Source organism: Heliconius melpomene, chromosome 4, assembly GCF_056956725.1.
Source record: "Heliconius melpomene rosina isolate 202511_hmr_F chromosome 4, ASM5695672v1, whole genome shotgun sequence".
NCBI lineage: Eukaryota > Metazoa > Arthropoda > Insecta > Lepidoptera > Nymphalidae > Heliconius > Heliconius melpomene.
Window position 1 is genome coordinate 4,180,901 of NC_140392.1, and position 26,203 is coordinate 4,207,103.

Genomic DNA, 26,203 nt, shown 5'->3' on the forward strand with positions numbered 1-26,203 from the left:
CAAAGAAACGAAAGTATTAAATATTTCATTTCCTCGAGTGTCACACGCTTGTCCCCTGCCTCAATTTCAAGGTTTTTGCATATTGAATAAAATTCTTATTTAAGAAGTCGACGATTATATTTACTTTATACTGAAATTAAATAAAAGTAAATAAATAAGTAAAATATTGAAGCGGGCTGAAATCTTTTTCAATAATCCTTTAATATTTGCAGATAGAGCATTCGGATGAATAAATAATTAATCAATGATTATTTACTGAATTTATATTTGCATTTATATAATTACTAGCGACCCTCTTGCGGCTTCGCCCGCTTTTACTACTGGATTATTCATATAATGTATGTTTGCAAAGCACTTAAGATAATGTGAAAATTAATTAAACTCTAATGCAACCCGCATTTTTTTAGTTTCAATAAGGATTTTCCAATTGTTTTATACAGCAAGGATTTTTTAGTAGGTACCGTAATTTTAAATCTGTGCTACTAATCTTTTCAAGTACTTATTAAAATATATTTAAATGACTATTTTTAGATAGTTAAATGACTATTTTTAAACGGAAGAAATTATAAACAAAAACCTACCTACTAATAACTAATACAAAAAATATGAAACCAATGTCGCGCTGAAATAATACATTTAACTGAAATTATTCAATATGTGAAACGCATCTAAATCTTCTTTGCTATAGAGGCAGGCGGGTTTTTTTTCGAGCTTGTGGTTAATGCTGTTAAAACAGCGACACCGGTTGGGTAGGCACTACGTGGCAGCCTGTGAGGAAAATTAAATAGAATGCATCGGCCGGGAATCGAACCCGGGCCGCCCGCGTGGCAGGCGAGCATTCTACCACTGAACCAACGATGACTGCTCATCACGCGCTTGTGTATAAATAAGCAAAACGTCGCGAGGCGCGTTGCGCAGCAAGGATGTTTTAGTATTTTAACAACTTCTAAAGTACTTATTAAAATGAAAAAACAGTAAAAGACAGTTCATCTACATTAAATGGCCAACGTCACTAACATACTTATTTATATGCTGAGAGTAAGGGATAAGTAAAACTTGAGTCGGCACAGCTGATGAGTCAACGGCTTGATGTGTCAACAATTAAATGCGTTTTTCTCTAAAACTATTCGCAATTTCGAAATAGTGTAAAAAGCAAATTTTATCTTCGTTTAACGTAGAAAATTAATAAAGTATTTTAAAGGATAAGGACTAATACCATTATGGAAAAATATCCCTCACAATAAAAAATATATTGAAATTACTATTTTTAGACAGAAATATGATCACTACACGTTATCCTTAAAAGATAAAAATATGCTCTCGCGGACTTTTTTGTAGATCTTATTAAGAGGAACAATACTCCAGTACATTTTTTTCATGTAGTACTTACCATTAAAGCAGCGCATGCGCGAAAGTGTCTCAACGGGTAGGACTTTATACACATTTATCGTATTTATGTTAATTTACATAAGAATGTACAAATAATAAACTATATATAAACCTTCTACCAAAAACACTCGACTTAATGGTGTAGACCGCATAAAAATCCGTTGGGTGGTTTAGAAGAAGAAGAGTTAGAAACAACAGACAGACACGAAAAGCGACTTTGTTTTATAAGATATAGGATAGTAGTAATTAATCGGTGCGTGAACTTAAACAGTATTTTATATAATAACTTGCAAATGATATATGTATGTGTAAATATTATTATTAAGTGAGTAAGATTGTAAACGCGACAGGTTATGGGTTCGATTCTTATTCGAAAATGAAATATTTAATATTTCTATTTTCTGGGCTGTTTAGTTCCGGCACTCAACACGCCATACCTCCAGAATTAGGCGAAAAATGGGGAACTTAGAATCTTAACACTAGGTTCTTTAGTCTCATATTGGTTTTAAATAAAATCTCAGGCATATTAAGAAAAACTGTTTTCTTTTTCCATCCATTTTTTATAGTAGATCCGAAAACACCTAGTCATACAAATAGAGGAAACGAGAGATACATTCATACACATATATAGAAACATATATCACTGAACGACGACGACGACGTCCTGAAAAAGAAAAACAAGAAAAGCTGACCTATAAGTAGGAAAAGAGATGTGTTACCGAAAACCGTACCACATCTATGATGTGTGCAGTGAGAACTTTGCAAACTGCTGCATTTTTTTAAATTATTTACTTGCTATTATTTCTTACACTATAAAGTCGGACTTAGTCTCATAGATCGTACTTTTTGTTAATAATATATATCTTGTTATTATTAATACATGGAAATATGGCCGTAAATATTATTTAAAAGTAATCTTAATATATACTTTACTTTTACTTTTTAATTACTTCTATATTTTTATACCCTTAAAAGAGTCCAGTCATTCCTAGAAATATCACATACTAGAAGTAGCCAATTTAACTATATTGATATAATTTTAAACTATATTAATATTTTATTGTAAAATTGGGGCCGTTGTGTTGAGGTCTACCGGAAAGTGGGTAACGGAGTGATATAACACTAGATTCTCTCTAAATGCGGGATACAGCGTGAAGCTTAAAAAATTAGTATAATATATGTATTAAAGGATTATCGACACATATAATCCTATACATCGTAGCGCCATTACATCTTAATTTTCTCCTCACAAGACGCCTTGTCTCGGCTAATAGCTAATTTTCTGCCTTATTATCCTCTGATGAGAGTACTCTTCGCTCTTCGCCTTCAATGTATCTTGATTATAAGATTTTACAAGTGCCTAATATGTAATTAACTGAAAGTTTCATAAATTATTATAATTATAAAGATAGAGACCCTTGTGGTGTAGGGGCACAAGCGTGGGGCTGTAAGCTAGGTTTTGGGTGCGATTCGGGGGAGGAATTTTTTATTTCCATTTTCCTTGCTCTGGCACCAGGCAAAAAGTGGCCTAATTTCCGCCGCTCAATATGTAATGCTTCAAGAAATGCACGGAAAGTGGGCAAAAGAAATATCTTAATAGGAATGGAGTGTATTTAAATTAGATTCTATTCCCTCTACTTTGCTATGTGCAGAATCCAGAAACTCAACCGTCGTGTACGAGAAAAACTTTGCTTCTCTTATAAAACCTTCAGGAATATTAAGTATAAAATCAAAAGCTTCCCTCTGTTTACGCTTGTGAAAAGTTCCGAGTAATTCAAAAGAAATTTTGTTTGTATTTTGTTGCATTAGAAAGTTGTACGGGATGTTGTTACTTTTTAGTTAACAGCTGTTTACATTTTTAATTATTATTCAAGAAGAAAACAACGATACTTACTTTTTAAGTTATAATTTTGTTGAAAGTTGACTTATATTTTTTAATGTCTATTATTAAAATTAGTTCTTATAATTCTTTAGCGGAACATATTTCAGTTGTAATGACTGTAGAATAAAATTAATTTAGAATGTGTGTAAATTATTAAATTACCTATATATAGCCCAAGATCCCAGAGCCGCCAGACTTACGTCATTTTAGCAAAGCTGAAATTTTGAGGACTATTAATCTAATATGTAGTTAAGACAGTATACTCACTCACTAACTCAAAAGTAGGGCCCTTTCAGAGATAGCTCCAACAGAATGTATCGTTGTATAGGGTATCATAGCCAAAATTGAACTTACGATCATTGTGTAAAACGAAAAATCTAAATCTGTGTTTTTGAATATTTAATATACTATAAAAAGTTTTATATGGAATTTGTTTAAATGAAAAGAGAATACTTCAATATTTATGGAATTTTATTAAAATAAAACATATATGTGAGTAAACTCTATATGTTTTTATATATATGTAACGTGTTTCGAAATTCCTCATACCTTAAACGAAAATAAATTCTCTACATATTCGGTACGAATTTTTACTTTTAACTTTTAACAAAGCATATTTCAAATCAATTTTAAAAGTTTTAAGCAAAATGTGCCATGCATTTTCCTCTTTGTGTATGGCATTTGAGAGTCCTTAGGCTTTATCTATGTATAAACTGCTCTCTACACAAGTACTTATCCCAATTCAATTGTTGAAATGTAAAGTTACTATGGCTTCACGTTGTGTAGGGTAGGCAGAGAGAAGCTAGTGTTAAATCACTCCTTTCCTCACTTTCCGCCATATTCTGAAGCCATTATGTGTTGAGAGTCGTTATCAGAGACAGGAAATACAATGGCCCTTATTATCTATTTTAAAATTTAAATATAACAAATTACCAATATTACAGCGTTAAATACCGCTGTTTTATTTTGTATGTGTATATGAAAATAAAGTGAAGTGAATTTATATATAAGTTTTATTTGTATTTAGAACCGAGGTGGAGGCTTGGATATGAACGTGATACCAGCATGGCGGGAAGGCGTCACGGGGCGAGGCGTCGTCGTCACCATATTAGATGACGGGCTCGAGACCGATCACCCGGATTTGGTTTCTAACTATGTAAGTACTTTATTTATATATTAATTATTTATTTATATATATTATCAAAATTATAAGTTTTTTTTCCCAAAATTAACACTACGAAGATTGTGCCTAATTTTGAGCTTCCAAAGATTTCAAATTAATGAATTTGAATAACTTACAAGATTTTCCAAGTACAATACTATCCTAGGGGCGACGAAAACAATGTTTCAGCATAATTTAAAGTCGAAATGTGAACAATTCGCAATTGTACTCACAAAGTAGTTAAAAGTGAATTTACGTTCAAATAATTAGAAAGTAACTAACATTGATAGTTGAATTCTATATAAAGTATTGCTTTAATCTAAAAACGATAAACGTTATTAGAAAACATTGTCTTAAATATATTTAGATCAATTGATGCTTGTTGACTTAATTGTATAGTTGTCGTCTACGTTCCAATTTCTCCGAAATTGAGGAAAGCTTTACATCTCTATTATGTATACATGTGACCAGAAATCAACTTGTTGAGTTTCTCTGTTCTATCTGTGAAAAGCTTCACACTTTGACTTCGCATAGATACTTCTCTCTTTGCTTTCTCTGCCGCATACATGATGGAGAGTGTTCTGGGGAACTGTTTCCTGCAGCCGCATTTTCTAACCGCATAGTACATTCAAGACTCAAATATCATCCAAACCTAATTTAACTTTCACAGATATAAAAAAAGTCAAATTTTTATTGAAATATTTTTCTCTATAAATTTTACAATTTGCCGAACCCACTGACCAATTACTTAGAGGGCGCGGAGGACGGCACTCAATCAGACATCGTAATCGATATTGCTAATAATGTAAGTGAGGGCCCCAATTAGTTGTTGGCATAATAGGTTGAAAGCATGCCAGCTCCGGCAAGGCACGCCGGCCTCGCCAGGAATGTATTCGGAACCGCGAGGCGTGAGGACCTTGCGATGGTTTATTTGTTACTAATGCGTGTAATTGTGTTATATTATATGTTTTGTATGGTTTGTTTATAGTGTGTTTCTTATGTTGAAATAAATTTAAAATGAGATATTTAAAACGACGCCAGTCATGGTGCAAAGGCACACGCGTGCAATTGTGGCCTGAGGGTGCGGTATTTTGTGGATGGGTTCAATTCTCACTCTGGGGACTTGGGGAGTACAGTGAAAGGAACGGAAGCGCTTCATAAGACTAGGTTTCCGGGCCCCCTTTGCCTATTCCACTATGTGCGGGATGCAGCGTGAAGCTAAATTAAATAAATATTTAAAACGACTTTATAATAAGATACTAATATATTGGAGTCGAGTGCAATTATATTGATAAAATTGAATGATGACAATTAACTACTCTATATTGAAAAGTAATTGGATGCATCATTTCATTGTAAATAAAACTAATTCCAAACATTTCCACTATACTGCCTCCTCGTATAAAATTGCTATTATATTTAACTCTATTTATCGATTGCTATTATATTTAACTCTATTTTGGAGGCCGAGAGGGGTACAAGCGTGTAACTTTAAGCGCGTTAGGTTCCCAGATTCCTTCTGCCTACCCTGCCCTGTGCAGGATACAGCGTAAAGCTGAAAAATAATAGTACTCTTATTATTTTTTTAAAATACACCAAAGTTATTCCAATATACATGATTTGACAACAATTAACTGCGCGGGGCACAGTCGCTACTTACAGAAGCTTCGTCTGACTCGAAGTCAAAGGAGTTTGTTTGTATAAATCTTCGTAGCAAGTACTACTGGCTTTAAATAAATAGCTGCTCGCTCTTACTCGCTCACAAGTCACGAGTCACGAGTCAAGTCGCGAGTGACATTCATGAACAAAGTCGCTCGAGTTTGAAATTGCAGTTTTCGTACTGTTTGTGTTTGTTGCTTTCATTTATGGCTTGGAAAATTGAATACCGATTGTTTAACCCAAAGTATTTGTGTAACTATTTATATATTTTAAATGAAGTGTTATTATATGGTCGTGCGGTTACAGTAGGGAGGCGGGGCTAGTTGATTTTGATTTTCATTTAATAGGTTCTAGCTTTTATAGTAATAAGCAGGATTGGCTTGATACAATATCTTAATATATAAAATCGAAAGGTCACTCACTCATCACGAAATCTCAGAAACTACATGTACTAGGAATCTCAAATTTTGCATAGGTATTATTTATAGGACGTAGGTGCTCGCTAAGACGGGAATTTGCAATATTCCACTTCTAAGGGGTTGTTATTGGGGTTGAAAGTTTGTATGAAACTTCGTTACTACAAATGCTAGGAGTCTCAAATTTTGCATGGACGTCACTTATAGGACGTAGGTACTCTTGGAGACAGAAATTAATAATAACGGAGTTCACGCAGACGAAGCCGCGGGCGGGCCGCTAGTATTATTATATAATTATTTAGCTTCACACTGTATCTCGAATAGAGCAGAGTAGGCAGAGGGGGGATCTGGTAACCCAGTGTTAAGGAATTCCGTTTCCATTGAGACACTGGGGAAATAGGGAACGGAAGCATTCAATAATTAGATAAAACATAATTTATTTTTAGATAATGACTGTTTTAAATATCTATCTATTTGTATGTAACTTTAAAATATTATTTGCGTTATAGAGAGACATAAAAAATCTACAAATAAATATGTACATATAGAAAAAGATACATAAATATATTACGAACCTTTCACGGACGCTCCTCCTTCAATTTACATCACAGCGTTTCACTAAAACAATTTCTCAATCCTTTCACAAACTAAGTGGAGCACATTAACGATATTTTCAGGGTTTTTACCTCTTTTTTTCAGGGTCGTCCATCTGCTATATCCATACTAACGCTTAGTTACATATTTCACGTGATAATAGCTGAAAATACGTGTTTTAACGCTTTCAAAGGGAGACGTTCACGTACAAAGGCAGTCGAGTTTGAAATTACACGATTCATCTACCGCGGCTTTAATCTCAATGTTGGTTTGAAAAACGGGTAATTAGGTCATTGTTATTACCGTGATATGCGATATTTCGTATCACTACCGGTGTTCCATTTCTCTGTAATATAAATAGAAAGTGTAATAATACGCATAGTGCTCATATCACTACTTGAGAGTTAGTACGTTTCTGTTTGTGTTCTAGGTTAACAGTTAAATCTAGGGAACTTTAAAACAAAATCGAAATCAAGTCACTTTCACGCTGTATCCCGCACACATCAGGGGGAATCTAGTGTTAAGACACTCCGTTCCCCACTTTCTGTCGAATTCTGGAAGCATTGCGTGTTGAGTGGCAGAACTCATCGCCGCGCTTTGCCTCGATACCAGAGCGAAGAAAATGGAAAATATAAACGTAAATAAATATTTCACTTCACGAGTCGGGATCGAACCCACAACCGTCACGTTACAGTCACACCCTTGTGCCGCTACGCCACTACGGCCTCGACTTTAACTTTAAAACAAAACTGTAGTTTTAGACGTCTAACTTTACTTAGAAGTGTTGATCATGTTAACTTCGTAGGGGCACTAGACTATGCAAATAGCTTTACTAAATGAGTCCAGTATACGAAACTGAACTTAGCTGACCTAAGTTAGACCTAGCTCGCTAGCTTTATACTACAATGTCTCAGTTCCTAAAATAATTCCCACTGGCCCGTAGTGTGCACTCCAAGAACTAAGACCACTCCTAGCATTAATTAGTTAATGTATTTAAGAGGTTCAAGCAATTTCTATTTCTAATTTCGTTAAGTTATACCTAACAACAATATTAAATCTACTTAAATTTCACTTATTATAAGTACTTTTAATATTTTTTTTTCTGCGAAGAGATTCCTTTGATAAATAAACATTTATTATATTATCTGAATTATTAATTAAGTTAGCTCATTTTCAAATTCTAAAGATGAAATGTTTAAACAAAGTTCGAAAGCTGTCTAAGATCCTCGTAGGAGTCGTAGGGTCAATTAAAAGCAATCAAAAACTTTGACAAGTCTTTGAGTATTATGGCAGTTCTGTGTAAACATAAATGTTTGTTGCTTTTGCCCTAAGTTTCAAAATTAAGGGTTTTTTTAGCTTCACGCTATATTTCACACACAGCAGAGCGGGCAGTCCTGAGAACCTAGTGTTATGACACTCAGTTCCCATTAAAACACTTCCGTTTTCCTACTTTTCCGAATTCTGAAAGCATTAGGTGTTGAGTGGCGGAATTCAAACCCGAGCTATGCCCCGTTACCAGAGCGAGAAAATAAAATATGAAATATTTCATATCTTCTAGTGGGAATCGAACCCACGACTGACTTCAAAATGAAAGTTCACCTACGAATTAATCTTCACCCTATAAGAAGTTACTGTTATATGATAAATATATTTAGCGACGAGTTATGAAAATCAAGTCTAATATAATATGAACTTAGTTCTGAAACTTTCCGCATTAGTCGATGTAATTTCGAGTTACGTATAAAATGTGACACACTTATAAACTTAGCTCGTAAACTCTTGGCTTACTTTTTAAATATTCTCTGTGTGTTTTTTTTTCTAAAGCGACCTTTTATTAAACTTGAGTATTTACGTAGTTAATATTAACTTTAATTTAATTTATTTAAATAAACATGTTCTTTCTTATTAATTATATTGTAAGTTTAAAATTATAAAACTTTTAATGTGTAAGTTTAACTTATAAAAAACAGAAACAAGTGGTAACTTAGTAATAGAAAGAAGTAATATTCATTTTCATATTTGTTTAGCTTCAAAATCCCGTAAAGTACATAGGTAAAGTCGAGAACGGATTGCATTGACTCTTTTTTAGTTTTTATTTCCTGAAAAAAAAGAACGTGAAGCTAAAAAGAACAGTATATGTATCGTAAAAAATAAAAAAAAAAACAGCTTCATCCCGCACTCAGCAGGGTAGGCGGAGGGGTTCCCCACTTTCCGCCGAATTTATCGAGGCATTGCGTTTGAGTGGCGGAACTTAACGCCGGAATTTTGCGTTGGTGCCAGAGCGAAAAAGAAATAACTCCCTAACTCATTCCTTCGAGTGGGGATCGAACCCACAAACGTTGCATTACAGTAACACTCCACGATGGCCTCTAATAATAATGTACATAAAGTACATATATGAGCCTATAATATAAATTTCCATTAACTTTCATTTTCATAGGACCCCATGGCCTCCTACGACGTGAACTCCCACGACTCCGATCCCCAGCCTCGATACGACATGATAGACTCCAATCGCCACGGCACCAGGTGTGCGGGAGAAGTGGCAGCTACTGCTAACAACTCACTCTGCGCTGTCGGTGTGGCCTACGACGCTAGTGTAGGAGGTAAGAGACTTTATAGTACGGTCGATGAGTTTGGCCTTTTTTTTTTTTATGGTAAAAGGACAAGGCAAACGAGCGTTCGGGTCACCTGATGATGATCACCGCCGCCCACGACCCCGTGCAGCACCAGCGGAGCTACAGAGTTTTTGGTTCGATATCACCATGTATAGACACCGACAAGTTACGATTTTATTATAAATAGAGATGCTTAATAATAATAATAGAAAAAAAGTGAAAAGCGTTAAAACTGAGCGCTGTTTGTTTTGCTTAAGCTTAGCAATCCGTAAAATTTCCTAATTTCCACTAATAGATTAATTTATATAAAAGGTTTACCTGTTGGCTGCTACACAGGGGTGTGGGCGCTTGTATATCTACTCAAATTATAACAAAAAAAGAGGAAAAAATTTATATTTATCTTTTACGTGGTTATATATATGATAATATTAATTATTACGCTCTTTGAAATAAAAACTCAAGCTAGGTTTCTGCAATAATAACAATTTATTTAAAATTTTATTCCTATTTTAAAGATACATAAGTAAAAAAAATAGCCTCACCTGCAATAAAAACAGAAAACAACATTAAAAGCTTTTACTCCAGTTAATTTGTTAGTTTAATTATTATTTTTATAACAATTTAATATTTTACATTACAACTGACATTGCAGACATTGGAAAGACGACATATTCAAATTTAAGAAAAACTACCCTTCGAGTAAATGAGGATCGTTATTTTTCTTATACATATATATTTAACAATATATAATTTAATTATTATGCAGAGACTTCTGCCACACAACTGGATTCTAACTGTTTTATACGTAAATATATACGTTATTGTTTTGGTTAAACAATATTCCTATAGAAACGGTGTCCTTGTCAGTACAACGTAACATTTTCACATGGGAATTGTTACCGTTAATAACTCGCTTTGGCCTGTCAAAGAGGGGATATCCGTGTTAAGCGCTAAGCTCGGCGCTAAACTCCCTGATAAAGCTTTGGATGCTACGTAATTGATTTTCCATATATATATATATATATACTTGTGTAAGATGTCATGTGATTCATTTATTTTTTTTAAATATTCCTTTTGTATAGTATTTTTGTGTGCTTGTTTAGATTTATAATAGGAAAAGTATGTTTTTCACGTTCACGAATTTTCCAGGACACGTAAATAGATTAAAAATTGATTCAGATTTTATTCATTTGTTTTATTTTTTTGAGATTTTATGTGTAATATGATGAAATCTAATGGTTCGTTAAAATTAAAAAGAATTTGTTTTTCTTTTCTATCCTTAGCAGGATAGCCAGACATTAGGTAGCGTCAAACGATATCTGTATACCTCTTTCGCCTTGTCCACTGTCATCAACAGCCCGGTTTCCACAGCAGAGCGGGCCTATTAACTCTACGGTCTCCTTGCTTATATAATGTATACTTATTTTATTTAAAAGGAATCCGTTTCGACTAGGCATTATCTCCTCATTATATCCTCTTTCTCGGTGGAAAACGGGCTCTGCATATATATCTGCTGGGGGTCCTAAAGAAAAGAAGAATCTTTCTATATACTTATGTTTAAATACATTTCCAATAGCTAATTAATTCCTAACTAATGGTATTGCTTAATTATAACTTCTAATAAGTTGATAATATACTCGTATATAATGCCATAATATTTTGTATTAAAATAATATGCGTTTTGCTGTATATTATTAACGGTGTTTACCACCATGTTTGGTAACTCATTTATTATTTTTATGGCGTTTCCTGGATATTTTAAATATTTATCTTTAATTATCACGTCAATAGTTTTCTATGTTTTATGTCAATCCATTTTTTTTTCTTTTTTTTTGGCTTCACGCTGTATCCCGCTAATAACAAAATGATAATACCAGATATTGAATTTTTCATAAATGAAAGTGTCATTAAACTGAAAAGGTTGCTCCTATTCTGTATAAAACCGTTCATGTTAGAACGAAAGGTTGAAATTTATTTGGTTTTTCGGCAGTACTTATTATTCAGCCATTACATACCCACATTATAATTTACTTATAACATAACAAGACGGTATTGGAAAAACCTGAGGATATCAGGTATTTCTGAAACACGAACTTGTATGTTGTGAACATGGAATACATAATGAAATCGAGGTGTGAAATCTTAGTAATATTTACATGTTTTTTTCCTGTTTCCACCGTATGGAAATGTTGTTATAGACACGTCTATGGCATTTCAAATTACGCGGGTGTCTTTCATTTTGGTATTTCTTTTTTCACTGAAAATATTCTTTACTTTTATTAAGCACGCAACACATAAGCAATAGGTATACCTATTATTTATTTTGGAGAATTTTTAATACTTTTATAAACTCTAAAGTATTATTTACACAAAAGCTATGTGTGAAATGTGTATCTTCCCAGTCGCTCTTGTATTAAAAACTATTAAGGCAGAAGTAGAGAGGGCGAGGGAGAAGTAGAGGGGAGAGGGAGAAAACAAATTAAATTCCAAATTTTTAAGTCTTTGGAAATATTCAGAATTTCAACTGCCTTTCAAATTGGTCAGGCTTTGACGGAGCCAGTACAGTGGAAGCTTCCAGTCGGACTAACAATATAATTCTAATAAAAAAAGAACTTAAAAACTTGAAAAAAATAATTATAAAGGTACCTACATATATAGAATTAATTAAATTTCTGTTTCAATGCATTTCTTTAACTTCTATAAAAACATTCATTCTCAAATAGTCGTATGCAGTTCGTGTAATTAGACGTTTTTAGGTCAGAATGGAGACAACGTTCATTGCCAACTTGCGTGCATATGTGAATAAGTAATTAGTACTGAAATTGCTTCTGCTCGTGCCTTTAAATTATATAATGAGAAAATATAAGTAGATTATGAAACACGGAAAACAAATATTACTCTATTTTACTAAATATACGAGTAGTTTTAAATTTCAGGTAAATAATTATAATATTTAAAATATAAGCTGCATTTTTTTTGTAATTTCGTAATAGTAAATGAAAATTATAATGATATTAACAATAGTCACAAAGTGTGCGACTGGTAGTGGGTTCGATCCCCACTCGAGGACATGGAATATTTATTTAAATTTATATTTTCATTTCTTCGCACTGGTGTCCAGGCAAAGTGCGGCATTGAGTTCCGCCACTGGAATACAAAATACGGCGGAAAGCGGAGAACGGAGAGTCTTAACACTAGGTTCCCTCTGCCTACCCTGTGTGGTATACAACTGAAGCTGTATTTATATAATTACTAGCGGACACGCGCAGCTTCGCCTGCTTTTTTGCACCGTTAGGGGTGAATGGTAATAAACCATGAAACACATGTTCATTGAAATATTTTAAAGAATCTAAATTTCAAATTTTATAAAAATCCGTGACGATTTCAAGATTTTTCCATACAAACTTTCAACCCCTATTTCACCCCTTTGGGGTTAAAATTTTTCAAAATCCCTTCTTAGTGGATGTCCAGATTATGAAAGTAAACATCTGTCCAAATTCCACGTTTCTACGCACAGCGGTTACGGCTGTGCGTGAGTCTTACCTCAGTCAGTGAGGACAAGTCCTTTTATATATATAGAATAAGGATAATTCATACGCGTAGCAACAATTTATTAATTGTATTAATTTCTCGCAGTGCCTAAGCTCCCATAACCGACATCTTACGTCTCGTAAGACCGTGTGATACCGTTTGTTCTGTTATCTTGGGAACTAGTATAATAAACGAATTTACCTGTGCTCAGAGTAAAATACTTTGACAGAAGAAAGTTTTTGTAGGTAGAAAATGAAATAAACTTTTTTGGCATTGATGCCAAAATTCAGTGGAAAGTGGGGAACGGAAGTGTCCTAATGGTAACGGAGTGTCTTAACACTAGTTCCGCAGATGCTTCTGCAAACCAGAACGTGAACGAAGTTGCAAACGATAACTAGTATATTATATATTACATTACTCGCTTTATGGTCAACTAATTGGCAGAAATATATCTTACGCTATTTAATATAATTAATTACGCTAATTTGGATTTAAATCCAATTAATTATGCAATTTGTACATAAGTACATAATTATGCAACATTGCTATAATTATGAGTACATATTTTAAATCTGCTATTCATATATTAAACTTATGTAAATTAATAGAAAATTAGAAAAACTTGAAAACTTTATTTTTTATAAATAATAATTTAGCTTATAACGAATAAAAATTTAAAATCACAATATGGAATGTTATGTCCATAAACATATTTGTATCAAAAATTCCATTACAGCGAAAAAATTACAATACCAAGCTTTGAAGTTTGGAAACCTGAGCCGGTTTTTGAAAAATTAATCGACAGCCTTGAAAAAAGGATTCTGAACCCGGAAAAAGAACGCAACAAATAAATTCCGATTCCCGAATGAAATATTTAAACAACCGTTTTCGGTACATAATGAGTTTTTTATTGACCCTCACTCGGTATAAAATATGTTGTATTTTACATATAATTATATTGTTTGTTGAATAATAGAATTATCTATTTACCATTTTTTATATAAAATTATAATATTCCTTTTCCTTTTACCAGGTGTCCGCATGTTAGATGGTGACGTCACGGATGCAGTAGAAGCGCGGTCGCTGAGCTTGAATCCGCAACATGTAGACATTTACAGTGCGTCATGGGGACCCGACGACGATGGGAAAACGGTGGACGGACCAGGGGAGCTAGCTACGAGAGCATTCATCGAAGGTGTTACTAAGGTAATATACATATATTGATAGAAAAAGTGGTGCAACTCTCTTTCCTAGTAATATTTGCGGGGAAATTAAAAAAAAATAGTACTAACTTTTTGCCTACGGTTTCGCCCCATACGCAAAAATAAAAATAATATTTCCAGAGAAATCCAATTTTTTCCACACTCATCACGAAATCTCAGTAACTACATGTGCCAGGAATCTCAAATTTTGCATAGAAGTTATTTATAGGACGTAGATGCTCGCTCAGACGGGAATTTGCAATATTCGACTTCTAAGGGGTTGTTTTTGGGGTTGAAAGTTTGTATGAAACTTCGTTACTACAAATGCCAGGAGTATCAAATTTTGCATGGACGTCACTTATAGGACGTAGGTACTCATGAAGACAGAAATTAATAATAACATAGTTTACGCAGGCGAAGCCGCGCGCGGGCCCCTAGTTATATATAAAACAACAATACATCCACTGATATAAAATATTTTGTACACATTATATACATTTATATTAGAAATTCCTTTTGTAGTTTATAGCGTTATAGCATTCCACGGTGACGTAAGACGCTTTAAACAACAGTAAGTGCATCTAGACGTGCTGGATTTTACTTTTCTTAAGTTTATTACAGATGTACTACCGTACCGTTAGGTATTTTGCTGTGGAAGTTATGCAGCAATCTTGCTGGTAATTAAATTGAAATCTTAAATAGTTATTAAATGTATTAAATAAAATAAAAATAAATTAATTAGCTTCACGCTGTATCCCGCACACAGCAGGGTAGGCAGAGGGAACCTAGTATAACACTCCGTTCCCCACTTTCTGCCGATGCCGCGCTTTGCCTCGACACCAGAGCGAAGAAATGAAATGAAAATGGATGGAATATTATAATAATTATGAGTGCAAGCCTAGTGTTAGGGGGGTCTTAACACTAGGCTTCCAGGATCCCCGTTCCCAGGATATTATATTTCTAGATATGGTTGGATATTATACTTCTTTTTATTTTTAGATAATGAAAGATATACAACTAATTGAACATATCCATATATGTCCTAAATAAAATCTTGAAGTTGCTTGTTTGTGGAATGAGGAAATTATTTAGTTTATTGGTTATAATTGCTTAAAAAAACATATATACGTTTTCTAAAAAAAATAAGGGAAAATATACAAAAAATATTATAAGCTAACTCATAAAGTAACTCTAGTTCCTTGTTCTTCTTACATGCTCCTTGACATAAGACTGTGATCTCGTAAAGCTTTTCTTTTATGACCACCATTTAGGTTAAACGACCATTTGAAATAAAACAACGTTCGCTAAATAGTGTACTGTTATTTTTTTAATTTAGTTTTTTTCACGCTGTATCCTATATGCAAGAATAGGATAAGGAGAAGGAACCTGAGAACCTAGTGTAATCATAGAGTGGCGGATCCCAAAGTTGAACTTTGCCTCAACTAGAGCGAAGAAATGAAAATATTAAATATTTCATTTCCTCGAGTGAGAACCGAACCTACAACCTGCCGCGTTTACAGTCACACGCTTGTGCTTCACTGGTCTCACCGTTACCGTTACCGTTACCGTTACTGCTACTGTTATTTTAACTTACAAATTATTTAATCTAGGATCGTGTATAATCAACATGTTGCGATATCTATACTTCTATACTAATATAATAAAGCGGAAGAGTTTGTTTGTTTGTTTGAACGCTAAGATCTCTGGATCTACTGGATCGATTTACATTGTTTTTGTTTTGTATGAAAGCTGCATTCTTCAGAAGTGCTATAGGTATAGTGTATATAACATTACATTACACATATGTACTAATAAATTAAAATACTTTCTAATTTGACATGCAATTTATTCTGCCATGTTAATAACAACCGTCGTCGCTACGCGACCGCGTTCGTTACCGCGTCATTTTGATATTCATCCTTATGAAAATAAATATAATAGTCACTTTTAGCATTTCATCTAGATTGAAATTATATTTCTATAGAAATTATATTCTTATATTTCAAGCAGGCGTAGCCGCGTCCGGGTCCGCTAGTATCCGATAAACTCCCCATACTAATCTGCTTATGCGAAACGACCTAAACTAACCATAAACGGGAACGAATTAATTTGCATAATATTTAGGCGGTTTCGTCCTTGAATTTATGAACTTTCATTTTAAATTTTGATTTGGAACATTATTATTTATTAATGGTAAATATGTAGGAATAGTTGGTGTTGACATCGTGGAGTTCTCTAGCTTCCTTTAAATTCGGCGGAAAGTGGCGAACGGAAGAATCTTAATAGGATGAGATTGTCTTAATGCTAGGTTCCGAGGTTCCCTCTGCCTACTTTATTATGTGCGGGATAAAGCATGAAGCTATAAAAAATAGGAATAGTTATTTACTATATAACCCGAATTTGGAACAGATTTTCTTCGTTTACATTTGTACACTCGCAATATGTTTGTACTTCTGTTTTCGCCAAACTATATTTTTCTAAGTTTAACTTTCCTTTCCTTATTTAATAAGTATGTGTAAAAAAAAATATTCACCATTCAACAAACAAACAAACAACAGAAAAAAAGCTACATAATAGAAAAATACGAAAACATAAGGGATTGCAGGAATATTTTTATAACGATGCAATTATTTTCCTTGTCGTGCTTTTAAGTGTAAAATTTACATTACAATCATTTCAATGCGTACTTACTGAGACTTTATCTATATGTGAAGTGATGAAAAGTGGTGCCGCCTGTCGTGCCTATTTTATTAGTTTCAATTTTCTTATTTCACATACTTCGTAAAGCAATTTTTGCTATTTCCTTTACTTTGTTAAAATCAGCTTCACGCTGTTTCCCACACACACCAGGGAAGACAGAGGGCTAGGTTCCCTCTGCCTACTCTGCTGTATTAGGACACTCCCTTTTCCGCTGAATTCTGGAGGCATTGCCTGTTGAGTGGCGTAACTGAACACCGCGTTTTGCCTCGAAACCAGAGAGAAAAATTAAAATAAATATTTCATTTTCTCAAGCGGGGATCGAACCGCGTTGCGTTTACAGTCGCACACTTATACCCATACGCCACAACTGGCCTCAATATAGCTTTTATTTTTTAAATCTGTAAAGCATTCTTTGAATTCTCCATATGAAAATGAAATATCGTTGCTGTACGGATTTTAATGGAAATACAAATGGTCGTTTGAACTATTATAAGAGCTAACTACTTGTTTCTCAGTGTTCTTGTTAGGGCAACATTTTACATGTTTGTTTTAGTGTTATATTTTTTAAGTAACCTTTTGATAATTCAAATAACATAACATTTTTAACCTAAATTATAGGCTTTTTGGGACTAAAATGTAGAAATATTATTGTAAATAAATTTTAGTAATAAAATCTTTTTGTATTTTCACGCCACAAAACAAGTTGTATTAGAGAAACAATAGTTGTTTGTCTCTACTGACCTAGTGAATGTCTGCCATCTATTTAGGTTAAAAAAGAAAATATTTTTACGCATCAACTTTATTATTAGAGGCCGTTATGGCAACGCGACAGCTATGGATTCGATTCCCATTTGGGGAAATTCATTATTTTATATGTTCATTTACTTGTTGAGATCCGCCATTCAAATGTCTCGAAAATTTAATGGAAATTACTATACAAATACAGTTTATTATTATTATTATTATGTAGTATTACATTATTAGGTGAACCGCATTATGTTTCAATTTATTTGGTCACTCTAATCGCTCTCGCTTCCAATAACACTTTAATTTACTGTAACTATAAGGCCATTCATTTAATGAAAAGTTAAATTATGTAGTTGATGAGGTCACATACGAGTCGAAATAGTTAAAAACATTTAAAATATAAACATATATATTTCAATTAAAACTTTTTTTGAGATTTTAGTTTTTTTTAGCTACAAATAAAATTTATATTATATTTTAGTACTTCAGTCTCTCATTCAGAAACGTACCTATTCGAACTTGAACTAACTAAAATTAAATGAATTGTTCCGAGCTACTCCCAAGAGCTCGCCCATTGTAATATGTATATGGTTAATAGATGTACTTGAGAACAATAAACTGTTGATAAATACAATCTGTTTATAATTGAACTTGGTCGGTCTATTGTATGTAATAAAACTAACAATAACCAATTATTTTATTAATAAATGTTTTAATGTTAACAATAGATATTTTGTTGTTTAGGTAAAATTATATAATAAATGTTGAATAATGACTATATGGTAGTATATAGTAATATAGAGGCGTGCGTCTGTTAATGCGACAGGTTGTAGGTTCGATTCTCAATAGAGTAAATGTACACTACATCGCGTATTTTTATTTCCTTATGTATATTGAATATTTTTATTTCCTTGCTCTGGTATAAGCGCGGTGTTGACTTCTGCCACTAAAAAAAGGGGGGGGGGGAGTATCTCTAGTAACACTAGGTTCCCAGGTTCCAGGTACTTGTGAACGGGAGTTGTTGTTGCCAAATTTGATAACAGAAGATCCACAAGAAGTATCCTATAGGTTTTGATTAATTTCATACAAACTACAGCTAAAACGATACATAAACACTCGTTTCTTTTGGGACGGACTTTAGAGTCCCTTAGGGGACCGTAGACTTTAATATTTGATATTAATTTCAGATAAAGTATATGCTCTTGGCAGACGGACAGACGAACAACAAAATGATTGTTTTTCTTGAGATACGGAACCCTAAATATAAAAGTCATTGAATATAATTTTTTTTCTTGTACAGGGTCGTAACGGCAAAGGTTCAATCTTCGTCTGGGCGTCCGGTAACGGGGGTCGCGAGCACGACAACTGCAACTGCGACGGCTACACTAACTCCATTTGGACATTGAGCATATCGTCAGCGACGGAGCGCGGCGAAGTGCCCTGGTACTCCGAGATGTGCAGCTCGACCCTCGCCGCGACTTACAGTTCAGGCGCTATCAATGAGAAGCAGGTCAGTTAGTTATTTTATGGTAACGTGGTTTAAATATTTTAGATAGATAAGAAGTTGGAATAGGGTTCAAATGTAGAGCAATAATTTTGACGTCTTAAATTGTATGAGCATCATTATCTTCAAAATAAAAAAAAAAATGAGTCAAAATTTTATTGATTTGAACTTCTTTATTGTGTCGCCTGAAAAAAAAACTTATTATAGTAAGGAAAACAAATCGTTTCTATACATATTTACACTTAATTATTTTATTTTCTCCAAGGTGGTGACGACCGACCTGCACCACTCGTGCACGACGGGCCACACCGGCACGTCCGCGTCCGCGCCGCTCGCGGCCGGCATCTGCGCGCTCGCGCTGCAGGCCAACAGGGACCTCACGTGGCGGGACATGCAACATATTGGTAAGATAAAAAAAAAGCAGCTTCACGCTTTTTCCCGCATGGAAGAGTAGGCAGAGGGTAGTTAGTAATATTCAGCAAAATGTAAACGGGATAAGTTTCACTCAACACACAGCACTCATGAAAAACCAAATTAATTATAAGAGGCCAGTCGTGACACCAGCTCTGGTGCTGGTACCTCGATCGCAATACCTCTGGAATACGGCGGAAAATAAGGAACGGAGTGTCTTTAGTCTAAGTTCTCTCTGTCTACTCTATTGGGTGCAGGATACGTCGTAAATTATTAATAAAATAACATTTTTATTATTCAGTTAATAAATACTAAATGAATAATTAAAAATAACAAAACTTTCATATACTTTCTAGGAATAAGCGATTGTTTTCGTATATGTTCATTTTATTTTACAAACAAAAAGATAAACAACTCATGTGGATTTTATTTGAACTGTAAACATTTTGATTAATTGCTTGTTTGTTTGTTTCATATTATAAATATAGATACATTAAACAATGTAGAGAAAATATTGATATAGTATTTGCTTAATAGAAATATTTGTTTAAAAAGGAAAGGTATTTTATACATGAAAATACTTAATAAAACGTTTGTGCTATTTTCAATTGATTATTTAATTTTTTTAAACTTTTCCTATTCCTCTTAAAGTATTATAAAAAAAATATGAATATCAAAATTTATCAGATACATGTTAAAAAATTATAGTAGACTAGCGGGCGCGCGCAGCTTCGCTTGCGTATTTAAGAGTGAATTCTAATAACCCATGAAACATGTGTTCAATTAAATATTTATAAGAGTCGAAATTTCAAATTTTATAAAAATCGGTGGCGATTTATAGATTTTTCCATACAAAATTTCAACCCCTTATTTGCACCCTTAGGGGTGAATTCTAAAAAACCATGAAACATGTGTTTAATTATATACGTTTAAGAGTCTGAATTTCAAATTTTATAAAAATTGGTGACGATTTAAAAAAATACTATACAAACTTTTAACCCCTTATTTGCACCTTTAGGGGGAGAATTCTAGAAAACGATGAAACACATGTTCAATTAAATACTTTTAAAAATCTAAATTTCAAATTTTATAAAAATCGGTGGCGATTTTAAATTTTTTCCATACAAACTTTGAATCCCTATTTCACCCCTTTAGGGTTAAAATTTTTCAAAATCCCTTCTTAGTGGATGTCCAGATTACGAAAGTAAACTTTTGTACAAATTTCACGTTTCTACCATTAGCGGTTACGGCTGTGCGTGCGTCTTACCTCAGTCAGTGAGGACAAGTCCTTTTATATATATATAGATTCTATAATAATTCTTCTAATAGTTCTATAATACGTCGTGTTTACCTTTTGTCTCATGCCTTCGTGAATAGAGTAGGTTTGTACCTATATAATATTGTTATTAGAAATTTGTGTATGCTGTTACAGTACATTTAGTCAAATTATGAAAGGCATCCATTATTCATTAAGCCCAAACTAAACACCCAAAAGTTTCATCATAAATAAACACCGTACTCGTATACACTCGCGCTAAATTTTGCATGTTATCTAAAAGCCATTTAGATTGGGGATTACGGGATTACGGATCCCGGACTCGTGATAGGCGATCATTATAATGTACTCGATACAATGTACCTACTTTAGTCAATTGAGATTATTGACAATGACATCTCGTTAAATAGAATATGTAGGTCTTTAGAATTGAACTACTAATGTAATATGGGGTAAAATAGGGAGTAATATCCTATTGGGACTGAAGCCCCACTTTCTAAAATATCAATTTAACAGTGCGAATGTTCTGTCGTAAAGCCCCAACTTACGAGGATTTAAATATAATATACTTATGGATGATGCCCCACTTTTTGTAATTTCCTGTATATATATTTTGTGAAATCTTTTGAACTACACATTTAATTTACTCTAAAAGATTTAATTTTAAACTATTTTGTTCAAATATTCACTATATTGCAGTGGTACGCACTGCAAGACCGGAACGTCTAAGCATCGGTGGAGAATGGCGCATCAATGGGGTAGGACGGAATGTGTCACATTCCTTCGGCTACGGTCTGTTGGACGCGGCGGGCATGGTGCGGCTCGCGAGGACCTGGAGGACCGTCCCGCCGCAGAGGAGGTGTGAACTGGCAGCACCAAGACCCCAAAGAGCTGTTCCGCCTAGATCTTCTATTACTTTACAGGTAAGTTAAACAAGTTGTGGAATATTCTTTTTTAAGAAAAAAAATTGGATATTAATAATAAAAGATAAAACAGCTTTATATATCTATCGCTTCAGGAAATTTACTTTTTGATATTAATAATTGTATAACTAAAAACAATAACTTTGTCTACAATTACTTACTTAAGATATCATAACGATGTTTTCCATACTTTTTTTTCACAAATCATAACATAAAATATTATAATATTCATATAAACTGTTATGTTGAGTGAAGTTGAGTTAATTTCCTATAGTATAACACTTTGATTGTGGGCTTGAATACCGCTTGAATCAAGGAAGGAATGTTGGTATGTCGTCTACGTCGTAGATTCCGGACGAAATTATTTACTTTACAAAATATATAAGTAGGTACTATGTATAGTTGTAATCTAAATAAATACTCTGTTTTGAATATATAAATATCTTTTATTACGTAAAACGTTTATTTTTATAAATTTGAATATAAGGTGGTCTAGTATTTTTACACTAAAATCTCTATTAAGTCATATGTAGAAAAATATATATTTTAATTTCTTCTTTGCTCTGGTGTTAGGACTTAATGCTTCCAGAATTAGGCGGAAAATGGGGAGCGGAGTGTCCCAACACTAGGCTGCCTGCCTCCTCGATGCAGAATGCCGCATTAAACTGTATATATAAACGACAAAATAATTATTTTCACAGCTAATGTAAAACTTATTCAATTATAATAATAATTATAATAACTAACAATGAGACTTTAAATTATGTTGAATTGAAAACGATCTAATACGACGAGAGTCTATATCTCGGTGCGCGACATTTGCAACAATTACGGACGCTCGGTTGCATTTGCATTGAAATTACTCGGCTGTGAATTTACGGAATTTAGTGCCTTATTATGTCACAGCCTGCTCCAGACTTGACTGTAATTATTGTAATAATAGATATACATACTATAATAGACACCTTTTGGAATAGATCCTATAAAGAGGGATTTTTAAATGTTTTAAAGAAAATAACAGAGTGGGACTTAGGGAAAATATAAATAATAAGTTTTTATTAGATACTTGTGCATTTATTGTATGATAGAAATCAATATAAAATATTTATTCTTTCAAATGGAAAAACGATAACAGTTTTAGTTTTACTCTTAGACAGAGATACCAGGGCTCTCAGACCTACGTCATTATAGAAAGCTGAAATTTTGAATATTATTAGTCTAATATGTAGTTAAGATGATATGCTTACTTGTTAATATGTATCGTTATTTGTAAACAGTTGGATGTCGGAGCGTGTCCCGGAGTCAACTACTTGGAGCACGTACAGGCGCGAGTTTCCTTGCAAGCGACGAGGAGAGGGGACCTGCGGATCGCTTTGACTTCCCCCGCCGGGACTAAAGTCACTTTACTTGCTCCCAGGTATGTTTATAGAAATGTATTTTATATAATAACTTAGAGGCTGTCGTAGTGTGGCGGAATAGTGTTTGACTGTCAGAGCGACGATTGTGATGCAGCGTTGAGTTTCACCATTCAACACGTCATGCCTTTAAAAAATACAGGAACGGATTGTCTTAACAGTAGGTTCCCAGGTTCCATTTGCCTGCTCTTCTACGGGATGCAGCGTCAAGCTACAAAACTAAGTGTTATTACAAAATAATCAAAATACAAGATTTAACATATTGTTAACGATACGAACATTTCGGCCCAACTTTTTTCTATAAAATAAACCAAAAAAAAATACACACCATTTTGGGCTGTAGGATTTATTCATTTTCATATGTATACTCGTATATGACTGTTTGCATTGATACGTTGCATAATGGCTTGTTACATGCCACATGGTATTTGCGGAACTCTGGTTGAGATACTGTGAATACGTTTCATATTTTGAAATACAGGGTGAGTCATATTGAACTTTCCGATTTCAATAAGGTGTGTATTAAAAACAAAGCGACATGCAGTAAAAATTATTTTATTGTTTGAAAGCACATAACATGCAGTTTTAATTTAGTTGGTTTTAAATGACCGGCCTTGTGGTCTTGATTTTAATGCTGATGATGTTGCTCTAAAATTTGATACCCAATTTCTGATTGTTGGTCCAGTGGGAATGGGATCACGTCGACCAATAGCAAAATGTAAACGGAACGCACGCTGTGTTGTGATCACGGAGCCGCCATTTTTAATAAACTCTTCAACTACGAACGCACGATGTTGTCCCGACCAAGCCATTGCTCACACTAAAACTGCATGTCATCCCCACCCTTCTACTCCTTCCCTTCTTCGTGCAACGTCCTTCCAAAACCGGAAAGTTCAATATGACTCACCCTGTACCTTAATCCATTTTAATAAATCCAAATAAATATTCTTATTTATCTGAGATTTGGAATGAATAAATCTTATGCGTCAATACCACGTTTGATCTAGGTATTTTTTTAGCTTCACGCTGTGCTGCTCACAGCAAGGCAAAGGGCACTTAGTGTTAAGACACTCCTTTCTCTCCTTTCTCCATGTTATTCTGAAGGTAAACCTCAGCAACTCAACTCGCTTTGCCTCGACACAAGAGCGAAGTAATAAAAATATAAATATTTAATATTCTCGAGTCACACTATGCGCCACGATTAGTGTTTTAAATTGTTACACACATACACACACACACATATAAAGATAATTATAAAATAAATACATTCTCATAAATATTAATCATATTTTCCTCTGAAATAACATTAAAACACATTACGAAACATAGACGTATAATATACGAGTATATTATTCTACATTCGCGTTCACGTTCAGGCCTGATACACGATACATCCCTCCGCCGTTACTAACTTACGGCGCAATTACAGAACTTGGAGGCAGTCAGTGGCGCACTCTGTCACTCCGGAACAGCATACGAAGCAATAAAACCTGGTTGGCAGGAACGCCTTCCATGCAATGTTCCGCGATAGAGATGTGCCATTTAAGTTCTTAATAATTGTCACGTGAAATTGACATTGACGTGAATGAATGGAATGAATGTTTATATAATCTATAGTTATAATAAAATTGTACCGGATCGATATCTGTACATAGAAGTTATGTAAGATTTTCATTTTATTGGTGGCATTTAATGACGTAATAGAATTTGTTGTCTGTTTAATTGTGCGTTTGTTCATCTCAAAAACGGCTTGCAATTTTTACTATTTTATTTTGGTAAGCGTCCCTTAAAATTTGTATTACAATTATATTGTACGGAAACAAAAAGAATGCTTATTAGTACATTAGTATTTATATAGTGCGAGCGGGCGAAGCCGCGCGGTCGCTATAATACCTGAAGCTATTATGGAAAGTTACAATTGGTGCAAATATGTTTTGAAATTAATTTCATTTGTAGACAATCTTAGTGTCACTCCGTTGCACGTTTTATCATTCTAGATGAGATAGAACAATACATGCATAACAATAAAACCTCGTTTCGTTCGCTTAATACTATTTTCTTTTGTACCAGAGATGCGCAATTTAAATTGTTAATACTTGTCACGTACAAATGACAATGACATGAATGATTGGAATTAATATAATTCAATATGTTTTAATATTTTTATGAAGTACTAGCGGCCCGCTCGCGGTAACACCCGCGTGAACTATGTTATTATTAATTTCTGTCTCCATGACTACGTTCTAGTGACGTCTATGCAAAATTTGAGATTCCTAGCACATGTAGTTTCTGAGATTTCGTAATGAGTGTGTGACCTTTCGATTTTATATATATAGATAGATTTATTTTATTTGGTTTATAATTGAGTGGAGAGTATTAACACTAGAATGCCTCTGCCTACCCAGCTATATTTGGAGAACAACGTGAAACTGAAAAAAAAAACAATTTATTATTACAACTGAGAAAGCAAGGTTATACCTAAAAGAGAATATTCTTATTTCGTTAATTTATGATATTCTAATTTCTACTGAATATTTCTTGTACAAAATATTGTTAGCTGAAGCTACAAAGTAAAACAGTGAAAAGTGCATCCTGCTCAACAAATGGCGTCGTTTCAAAGTTATACGGCTAATTAGTGAAGTAATTTAACATTAAATAGTTTTGCTCTAGGGAGGTGACTTAATTATACTCAAGTACATCTCTAAAGGTCTGACAGTTTAGAAATTGGCTTTTCCGTATACTTGTACTTCGTTTCTTAGCATTTAGAGTTTTTA

The 26,203-nt window shown here is 33.7% G+C and overlaps 1 protein-coding gene across 4 annotated transcripts in view; it reads left to right on the forward strand.

The window, feature by feature from the left end:
- Fur1 (Furin-like protease 1) overlaps positions 1-26,203 on the forward strand; it is a 157,911-nt gene that overhangs the window by 117,630 nt on the left and 14,078 nt on the right. For all 4 annotated transcript variants that reach the window (XM_085208329.1, XM_085208332.1, XM_085208330.1 and 1 more), the window contains exons 5-11: positions 4,299-4,427; positions 9,543-9,708; positions 14,285-14,457; positions 19,201-19,410; positions 19,670-19,808; positions 21,791-22,014; positions 23,292-23,431. In XM_085208329.1, the coding sequence (XP_085064455.1) occupies positions 4,299-4,427; positions 9,543-9,708; positions 14,285-14,457; positions 19,201-19,410; positions 19,670-19,808; positions 21,791-22,014; positions 23,292-23,431 (1,181 nt within the window). The remainder of the gene's footprint in view (positions 1-4,298; positions 4,428-9,542; positions 9,709-14,284; positions 14,458-19,200; positions 19,411-19,669; positions 19,809-21,790; positions 22,015-23,291; positions 23,432-26,203) is intronic.